Source organism: Contarinia nasturtii, unplaced genomic scaffold (assembly GCF_009176525.2).
Source record: "Contarinia nasturtii isolate CC-2019 unplaced genomic scaffold, AAFC_CNas_1.1 Cnas_scaffold_2678, whole genome shotgun sequence".
Taxonomy (NCBI): domain Eukaryota; kingdom Metazoa; phylum Arthropoda; class Insecta; order Diptera; family Cecidomyiidae; genus Contarinia; species Contarinia nasturtii.
Genome location: NW_022199997.1, coordinates 1,580,978 through 1,591,106, shown reverse-complemented (window position 1 = coordinate 1,591,106; position 10,129 = coordinate 1,580,978). Strand labels below are relative to the sequence as shown.

The window sequence follows — 10,129 nt, the reverse complement described above, 5'->3', positions numbered from 1 at the left end:
TCATCGAGCAACAGATATATTATCCCGAACAATTACAGCTTGCATCAATTTGAATCAATTCATATGATACAATGGGCAAAACCAGTTTAATGATTAACATTTTGATTTTAATTTGTTTGTTTTGACGGTGTTCGTTCTTTGTCTTTTATCGTCTTTCTCTGTCATATTCTCATTGGCAGGAGTGTTTATTGATCAGTCTTTAATGTGACTTTCGAGCTACAACATCATTGCAATCTTTTTGCTCGACATTTGTGAGTTCTATAGCTAAATTTCAAAAGAATAACATTGAATACAGTTCAGACTTTTGTAGATCGAATTATATTATTTATAAAATTATTATCACAATAAATTATAAGCTTTCTTGTCACTGTGACTAAATTTTTATTGTTGAGAATGTCGATCTTTTGTAAGCAGTGCAATTGAACTTGAACCATGCAAAATGCTAATTGATTTTTAAAAAAATTAAACATTCCATACAAACCTATTAAAATTAATCTAGGTCTAACTATCATTATTCCAAAGTGTAAATGATTATTCTGAAGAATAAAAAAATCTTGGCTCCGACATTTCAGATTGTAGTACGTGAGAAATGTTCCGACAAGGTAACCTTTATGGCGCGTCTTTCGTTTTATTTTCGTACTTTTTTTGAGTTATTATTTGTCGAAAAAAATCTCACGATGTAGAAGTCTCCTCAAAATTTGCATTGAATGTTAGTCAAAATAGTATTACTGTTGCCTACAGTGTCACCATTGTCATTGTCATTTTTTGAATATTGATTTTGTGAAAACCATTTGTGTGACTATGTAATTGTAAAAGTATTTTATACACAAATGAACAGGACAACTGTTGCGTTGTACGTCCTGAGAAGCGGAGATGTCAAACTTCATTTATATCTACCTACTGAATGAAACGAAAAAGAAATGTTTAAAACAAGATTTCCAACGACGCTAAACACATACAAATGTTAGCTCTAGTAGATACTCTCTACATTTGCAAGAATGATTTGCGCGTCAACGTGGATTGCCAACTCGTTTTACTTCTGCACATGTATTCGAGTTATAAGCAAGTTTTTGTTTTTTTTTGTTTGAATTTGCATTGCAGGGTCAAGTAAAAAAAGATCAAAAGTATTCAAATTGGAACAGATGTATGATAATTTTCAAAGGTTCACTCAGTTTTTTCTGCGTATTTGTGTGAAGCAATATTAAATCGCTCTTGGCATTATCACTAGCTTGAGTTATCACTAAGACAAAAAATTATTCTTTAAACTCACTTCAATGTAAATTTAAATATTTTTTTTCTTTCTTCTCCAGAACATTATTCATCGTTTGATAAAAATGAAGATTTTACTACTATTTTTGGTCTGTAGTTTTATAGGTGATTCCATCACCGAACCATATCGGTAGGTGTAATTATTGCAGTAGCAACTCGATTATCCGCATTGGATCTCTATTAAGTATTAACCGTCAACCCCAAAAATCTCACAATTAAAGTACTGTTTCGTTGGCGATTACTTTCAATCAGATGCCAACACCAACATTTTCATATTGGTTGTAACCATAATTTTGGTCACATAGCTATAAATATGTGTGATTTGTTATCCGTCAGGGAATTTGAGCATGTCTGACGGTTAATCAAGTTGCTACTGATCAATTCAAGTCTTGGTCACCTTTTTATTATTTTTTCTTGTAATTTCAATAAATGTTTTAAAGGCATTTGAATGCGCAAGATCTTGATCCATCCAGAAACGGTAAGACAACAAAACGCGATCAAAACTGTGTTATTAGATATTGAATCTGTTACATTCATTCATTTAGAATATCTGCATATCATTTTGTACATACCAGAAATCAGACGAAGCCCTGAAAGTGGTAATGCGATTTCACAAACTCAGAGATAAATATTTCAATTCATCAATGTTCATGTAACATTTATGCATTAAATTCATTTCTTTTTTATTATGGTCAATAAATATCGTTAGGAGTCTATAATTATGGAAAAAAAATTTCATTTTCTATAGCTTCTGTGGAATTTTTTTTAAATTTTTATTCGAATTCAATACAATTGCAGTCTCACCAACAGAAAACTCTCGATTGTACAGATATCGTGAAAACGATGAGAACACAGGCATCGATCCATACAGAACAAATAATCATCAGTTACGATTGAACTATAATCAACAAAGAACCGAAGGTCGATTTCCAAGTTCCGCTCAAGGAAACTATTTTCAAACAAGTACCAAAGCGCCATTGACAACTACAGCTCAAAATGTTCCAGATAATAAAGCCGCCCGAACTGTTGACTATAAAGTTTCACAAGGTTCACAAAAATTCATGATCGGTTTGTTCAGTGTAAGTTGTAATGTGAAATTGAAAAGAAACATGCCGTTGATCGTTTGATTGTTTCTTTCAGAAAACAGCAGACACATTCCGCAACCAGAATGCCAATTTTATGGTGGCTCCATTTTCCATTTGGTCTCTGATGCTATTGTTGGCCGAAGGTGCAACCGGTCAGTCATTCGATCAATTGAAAGAAGCCCTTGGTATTCCGCAAAACTTAACAGAATTAAGGAACACATATGGACATATTGAACGTACCTTAACTGGAAGTTCGGCCATTGAATTGGAGATGAGCCAAGCTGTCATTTATGACACAAATCGTCCGATCATTCCTGAATATAGACAAGTTGTGGAAAGTGAATATAAAGCAGATCTATTGCCAGTCAATTTTGTAAATACACGCGAGGCGGCAAAGGTTGTCAATGAACATATTCGCTTGAAAACACATGATAAAATTCAAAATTTTTTGGAGCCCTCAGATTTGACCGATGTTCAACTGTTGCTCGCTTCTGTAAATTTCTTCAAAGGAAAATGGAAGGTTTGTTTTTTAAGCGCACAAAGTTTTTTTTTTTTGCAATTTTAAATGTTACCAACAAAATTTCACGTATTTTCAGTTCCCATTCCTTATTGAACGTACAGTCGAAGAGGAATTTTTCCGGGATGGCGGCGAATCGGTTGGCAAAGTTCCGATGTAAGTTTTTCTTTTAATATTTGGAAAGAAAAGAAACGAATTGGCGTCAAAACTGAATCTTTTCCCATTTTGAATATAAAATAGGATGGTTCAACGTAGCTTCCTTCCATCTGCAATGATTAATGACTTGAGGGCAAGCGTGCTTGAATTGCCGTACGGTGATGATGGTCAGATTTGTATGTGGTTGATTTTACCGTACTATGATACAACCTCTTCTGCAATACTGGAAAAATTGAACAATTACGATGTTGCGAAAATTAATCACGCACTACACAAATTTGACGGCAACGCAGACTATGAACCAAGTGAAGTTGTATTGAGTTTGCCGCGTTTCAAAATCGAATCAAATTTCGATCTTACAGAAGTTCTTAAGCAACTTGGCATTTCTCATGTTTTTGACTCAGCCAAGGCCAATCTCCCAAAAATTAGCAAGGAATTTCCACACATTTCTCGAATCTCACATAAAGCTGTTATTGATGTAAATGAAGCGGGTACTATTGCAGCGGCAGTAGCTGGTGCTACTGTATCTTTTAAACAACTTCCCATCGAATTCAAATTCAATCATGCATTCAATTTTATGATTGTCGACCGATCAACGAACACCTTGCTCTTCGCTGGACAAGTACAGGATCCTCTTAAGTAAATAAATTGTGATACAACTGTTTCATTTATATTTCCAATTCATCTGAAGAAAAAAAAGAACTAAATGCAAATTATATATGTAACGATAAAATGTCCCACTTCGAAATCATTTTTGAATAATTAATTTCTGTCGATTTTATGATTAATTTGATGAGATTTATTGAACACTACATTGAAGTTTATGATATAATAATATTTTACAATAACAAAATATAAAGTAAACACTCTGCTCTCCACAAAATATTTCGCGAACATATTTTTTTAAAATTTACGCAAAATCCAAATGTAAACAATTTCCATCGAGCAAAGAAAAGAAAAATAGACCGATAATGCTACCACATGTAACCACTAAATCGAGGCTTGTGAATGATACTTTTGGACGACTTTTGAATTTGAACGGATACTGTTATATTTCCATTGGGTCACTACGATTGGAACTCACATAGATGTCGGGTGCAGTTCTTTTCTTCATGTAGTGTCTGCTTATTAAAACAATAATTTTCAATTCTTTTGAATAACAACAATGAAACAAATTCACTTGAAAAATCATTTACACACCCGACTACATGTACGTGGAGTTCACTACAAGAAGTAAGACATGGCATGACCTTTCTATTATAGCTCAATGCTTTTTTAAGGGGTTCTTTTTCCTTGATGCATTCCATTTGTTCAAGGTTGCAATATTTGCTTTTATCTCAATTGACAGTTTTGATTGGGAATAAAAAATAGTATACATTCATCTGGCGCAAAGGTTAGCGTACAATTGCACATCCCCAATTCAAATTGAACTCGAAGATAAATTAAGCACGAAGAAAAACCATACGAGAGGGGTGCATTGATGGGCGAACGTTCGTCTGGAAATCGACATTTTCGCTTGTCAATGGATACGTCTCGTACGTTTTCGGTATTTTTTTGTGTGGTCTAAAAAGGAAATTCGGTTACCACCATACATGGGCACAGGGGGGTGTAAGCCCGGATAATCCCCCTCTTAAATCGTCTGAGGTGAAATTACTTTCAATCTTATCTCCCCATCGGTGTTTTTAAACAGGTCAAAATATTTGCTAGAATACATATTTGGAAATTCGTCTGGGCTCTGCATAAAAATCTGTATAAGAAAATATTATCGAAACGAAATACTAACATGAATAAGATTGTTTGTCGTGAATTCAAATGAAAAGTTACATGTGATAAATAACCATTTTGCTGAAGAAAATGAAATGAAAACTCTATAATCACGTCATTTCTGTCGTAAGTTAATTCATTCCAATTTTAATCACTGCTGGAATAAAATAGCTGACAATAATTATCCATTATTTTCTCTTGTTGAATGGAGTTCGCCATAAAGCACACGCCTTCAAAATAGACTATCTTTCGCTTGAATATGTCATTAAAAACGTCATAATGTCTGCCAACTTAATCATTGCATATTTATGATTAAAATACTCTTCCAGAGTTTTTATGTTATGTTCTTCGTAATATTTTTGTTGTGATATTTCTCAATACAAACCTCATTTGACTCAATTGTATCGAAGTTAGTCAAAACTTCGCCGTCAACGTAATCATTTAATATGTGCACCATTATCATGATTGCGACAGAAGCGATTAGTGTGCAGATCCAATAGATGCTGAAATTATGAGATGGTTTTATATGCTGCACCAAAGTTAAAATACGGAATGAGAATTACAGTTGGGCATTTTCGGTATCTTATTATTCATCTTATTATCTTATCATTCTAATAAGATCAAACTATATTATTACTTATTATTTTTTTGCACTAATAAGTATAGTAATAAGTATAGTTATTAGAATGTTACTAGTCAGAAGACTAATAAGATGCATGTATCTTATTAGTATAGTTATTAGTATAGTATCTCATCAGTATATTTCGATTGGTGTTACTAGAAGCAAATACTACTGAAACACGAAAAACAGCAGAAAGGCAGTCAAAATCACAAAAAAACTCCCAATCGATTTTTCTCGCATTTCCTATGGGAAATCGGCAAAAATAAGCAAATTTGTGTTTACAAAGTGAACACCATACAGCCAACTACTTTTTGGCCTAAAATCAAAATCCGGTGGAATAAAAATCCTGTATAAAATTACTCGAATAATATATATATATGGAATTACATTTTGGAAGTTCTGGAAACCAGGCCAAATCCTGAAAGTCCACCAATCAGCCCAATTCCACCGGATTTGGATTTTGGGCCAAAAAGTAGTTGGCTATTTTTGCCGATTTCCCATCGGAAATGCGAGAAAAATCGACCGGAAGTTTTTTTGTGATTTTGACTGCTTTTCTGCTGTTTTTCGTGTTTCAGTAGTATTTGCTTCTAGTAACACCAATCGAAATATACTGATGAGAAACTATACTAATAACTAAATAGTAATAACTATCTTACTAGTCTGATGTTATTAGTCCCAACTGTAATGGGAACTTCCTTACCGAACCATCACTCTGTATCGACCATTCAAGAAACGAATTCCATGTAAATAGCTCTGGTTTAAAAAATAATCCAGTCTATTTGAAATTTTGCTCGTTTTTCTCAAATATAAATCATTTTTCTTAAATTGATTTGTTTCATTTTGGTGGTGTATATGACCAACACTTCATCATACTTGATTTATTTTGTGGATTCACAACACAAACGTTCTTATATCTCAGAAGTCAGAAGTTTCGACTGCATCTGATTAGATAATTTCATCTCAAAACATATACACTTTCATATTTTATTTGTCATTTATTCGGATTCAAAATTGACGTGCCAATAGGATATTATATTTCGTGCAATTATTAATTTTATTAATGAGATCCCGCATTAATGAAAGCTATAACAAAATACATTCAATCATGTAAAAGTGGTCATATTTTAATGAAAAGAATAAAAGTGGCGACTACTTTCAACGAAAATTCAGGTAACTTATGTTACCAGGTATTCTTACTTCTAAGTGCATCAATTTTTGTAACGAGCCGATATCAAAAATTTTATCAGGGGGAACATTCTGCAGTCTTACTTTTTTCTATGTTTCGATTAATTGATTTTAAGCATTTTTAAGCATCTTTCGTATCTGATAAGGTAACAAAAATTCGATTATTTTGAAGAAATTGGCAAAAAAGTGACTTTTTTCATGAATTTCAGTTTAATTAAGTCGATTTTGTCCCTAGAATCGAGCTGATAGTTTGCTTTGGCGCCAAAATGTCTAAAAAATTCTCGCACTCTAATTATACAATAAATAAAACAATGACTCAAGCCTTAAAAAATACAACTTTGCTTGTTTAACCTTCTTCTCTAAAGGATCCTCGGCAAAGTTGTTCGATCATAAGTCATAATCGAATGTGAAAAGTAAGGTGAAAAGTCATTTAATTCCATTGCGAAACGTATTTATCAAATTCAATTTTGTTGTGACAATCGTTATTTAATAAAACTACACAGTTTTACTATGAACTGCTTTATTGAATATTTAAAATAAAAATGAACATTTCATTATCTTTTACCAAAAGTAAGAACAGAACTGATGAAGTTTAAAGAAACATTAAATTGTTATATACGCGTAAAAATAGAAAGAATTTGAAAAAAATAAATTTGTCAGGACATTGTTATAAATCTTGATTTGTATGATCGATTAAATCGGCGACGATTCGACTCTTTCACCCATTCAATGGTTGATGCGTCTTCGTGAACGTGCCTTTGATGCCAATTTTTCGCATAGTATTTTGCCAGACTTAGACTTGCGAGCGGTTCGTTCAATTTTTTCGCGTTGCATCTTTCCACTGGTCGATTTGTGATCGGTTTCTTTTGAACGTGTGTTGGTAGATTCTTTCACATTCTTGCGTTGCACTCCTACACTAGTACGCATACGAGCTGTTGGTTTTTGCTTCGTACAGAAAGAAGAATTCTGATCAAATGAAGAAGGCAAATTCTGCGAGTTTGAGTATTCCGGAGAACTTGAACGTTGCACATCTGAAGCAACCAAACTAATACTGCTTAAATTGGAATCCGAAAATGGCACCCCTGGTTCAGAATCGTCGGTTAAATCAATAGAACTAATATGCTCGAACATCACGCACTGAATACACATTGAGGTGATGCTTTGTCAAAAATAAAATGAAAACTGGTAAGTGGTTCCTTTAACTGCGGAACTTAAATACTCTTAATAAAAATATACTTTTTAATACGCTGGCCGGGATTTCTAAGCAAAATCGATTGTTTGTAAACAAACATTTTAATGGTTCAAACTATAGGGTCAAAAAGCTATATTCACGTCATACTTCATCACATACGTTACAGGTTCACACAGAATCGAAGAAAGTCCACACAAAGAGAATAAAAAATATGTCATATGTTATTTATGTAAACATTTCATCGAATCAATTTTTAGCTGTCTAATATACTTTCTTACACTTCGTCACAGTGATCTAATTACTTTCTTATCGCTGCTCAAAATGACTTTTTATTGCTTGATGTATCATCAAGCTTTAAAATCGTTATCGGTTAGTTTGTTTGTGACACGCATAACTCAATTATAGTATCAGCTATCTAGCTTCAAACCAAATCTTTCGGATTCCTGAGTCCAATCAGCAAAAACAATATTTTTCTTTTTGGAATATTCATCCAGGAAAATTATTTTCCTTGGAAATGACATTTTGTCTAAGAATTTGTACGGGAATCTGAAAACAACTTGATTTGTAGCTCTTTGGACGTTCTTTCGAGAAAAAAACATAACCAGAATACTCGATCGACCTTGTAAATAGTAGCTCTCGTACAACAAACTATCACATTTCTGTTGATTTTAATGAATTTTCAAGCAAAAGTCGGACTCCTGGGGTTTGAATATATTTTTCAAATTCCACTTGTTTATACATCGATACATCAAGCATTATACTTCCAATTATATTCATGGGCAGTGTATTTTGTGTTATCAGTTGTTATATGTTTCTACTGTTTCATCATGGCAAAGTGTATTCATTCTCCAATTAAACTCTGTATCAACATTTCAATAGAAATAAATTAAACTTCTCTAGCGAATACACTTGAAATATTTGCTCCTAAAATGGTAATCTCTAATAAATTTTAAAATTCGAAACTGGAATTCCCCAACCAAAGTCGAATACAATTTTTTTGCTACTTTTATCATGTAATTTCAAGTAACACAATAGTTAACATAAATAAAAACATGAGACAATTTGAATTGGAGGCGCTTGCTGTTGTCTTTTAAAAAGCCGACAATTTCATGTTTACAAACATTTAAAAGCATTGAATGAAAAGAATATTGGGGCAGCTTGTGAGATTTAATGATAATTAAAACATTGTGTTAAATTCAATAAGGCGCCACTTAATGTTAATATGTAATACAAGTCAATTTTAAGCGAAGTCGCAATCAGTCAAGTTGTTGTCAATGAATACTTGCCAATCAAAAATCGTCGAAAAAAGCACTTCAAATAAAGATTTGATTTTATTGTCATTGCAAAGACTCGAAAAGATTAATTTTTCTTTTAAATTTATAACTACTTTGGATGTTTTGAATAACATTATTTGTTTTGTTTAAAATTTCCAATCTTTCACGTTTCTAAAAATATAAGAACTTTCGTATTACAATTTCGTCGAAATAAACCGAAAAACTGGTTCGAATAATTCAATTGCAATACCTACTCGAATCAGTTTTGTTATCTCTTTGTTTATATTTTCATAGTTTACCCATTCATAATAGAACACTAGACACTGTTTGACGTCACCACACACACAGCATATATGTTCGCGTTCGTTCTCTGTTCGATATGCGTTTGTATACTGACTATGGTATTAGTGTATCATACTCTGTGAGCTCACTGGTTACTTAGACTATATGACAATATGTTGTGTGGTACAAAACGCGTGCGGCAATGAACCGCTTCGATTCAGCATCTGGGCAGCAATGCTGTACAGACGCTGCGAATAGCTAGCGCTATTCAGATAGGAAAAAACCATCACTGGTGAAAAATGACACATTTTATATGAAAAAAATCCTTTTGTTCACTTGATTCCTTTATAAAAACAGTTGATGATTTTGAACAATGAATACGTCAATTGACGAACAAGAAGCCGAAAAAAAACTTGCCTTCAGTGTTGGAAACAACTTGCCAATAAGATCATCAAATAATGATGACTGGTATTGTTGTGGATTTCGAGAATTTCCATTCTGGAATTTTATCAAGAGAAAAAAAGATTCAGGCAAACTATTTACATCCTAATAGCATATATAGTTTTCATTTATTTCTTAAATCTTTGCTTTTATTCACATTTGGTATTTAATAAAAATTATACACACATTGAATTTGAACTTTGAAAAAATTAAATGAAACATTTTGTGATCAATTTGATTTGAATTTGAGCCAAAAGAAAATAAATGGAAATGATAAGAAATAAATTAAAAGGGTTTTTTATTTTGGATTGCGTGGTTTTTTTTTAAAATGGAAATAAATAA

General features: G+C 32.6%; 1 protein-coding gene across 1 annotated transcript; it reads left to right on the top strand.

Moving 5' to 3' along the window:
- The first annotated feature begins 228 nt into the window (after positions 1 to 228).
- Positions 229 to 3,912, top strand: LOC116348833 (serine protease inhibitor 77Ba-like). The gene is made up of 9 exons (XM_031779986.1): positions 229 to 251; positions 573 to 602; positions 1,311 to 1,399; positions 1,710 to 1,747; positions 1,815 to 1,868; positions 2,068 to 2,348; positions 2,410 to 2,874; positions 2,951 to 3,027; positions 3,112 to 3,912. The coding sequence occupies exons 3-9, from the start codon at positions 1,335 to 1,337 to the stop codon at positions 3,668 to 3,670; spliced, it is 1,539 nt and encodes a 512-aa protein (XP_031635846.1). The 5' UTR covers positions 229 to 251; positions 573 to 602; positions 1,311 to 1,334; the 3' UTR covers positions 3,671 to 3,912.
- Positions 3,913 to 10,129: the final 6,217 nt, after the last annotated feature.

Bases quoted from the DNA above. Each gene is read 5' to 3' on its own strand.
- LOC116348833 (XM_031779986.1), top strand. From the start codon at position 1,335: ATGAAGATTTTACTACTATTTTTGGTCTGTAGTTTTATAGGTGATTCC. The intron at 1,869-2,067 runs GTAATGCGATTT...ATACAATTGCAG, and splicing joins CAGACGAAGCCCTGAAAGTG to TCTCACCAACAGAAAACTCT. The intron at 2,875-2,950 runs GTTTGTTTTTTA...ACGTATTTTCAG, and splicing joins TCTTCAAAGGAAAATGGAAG to TTCCCATTCCTTATTGAACG.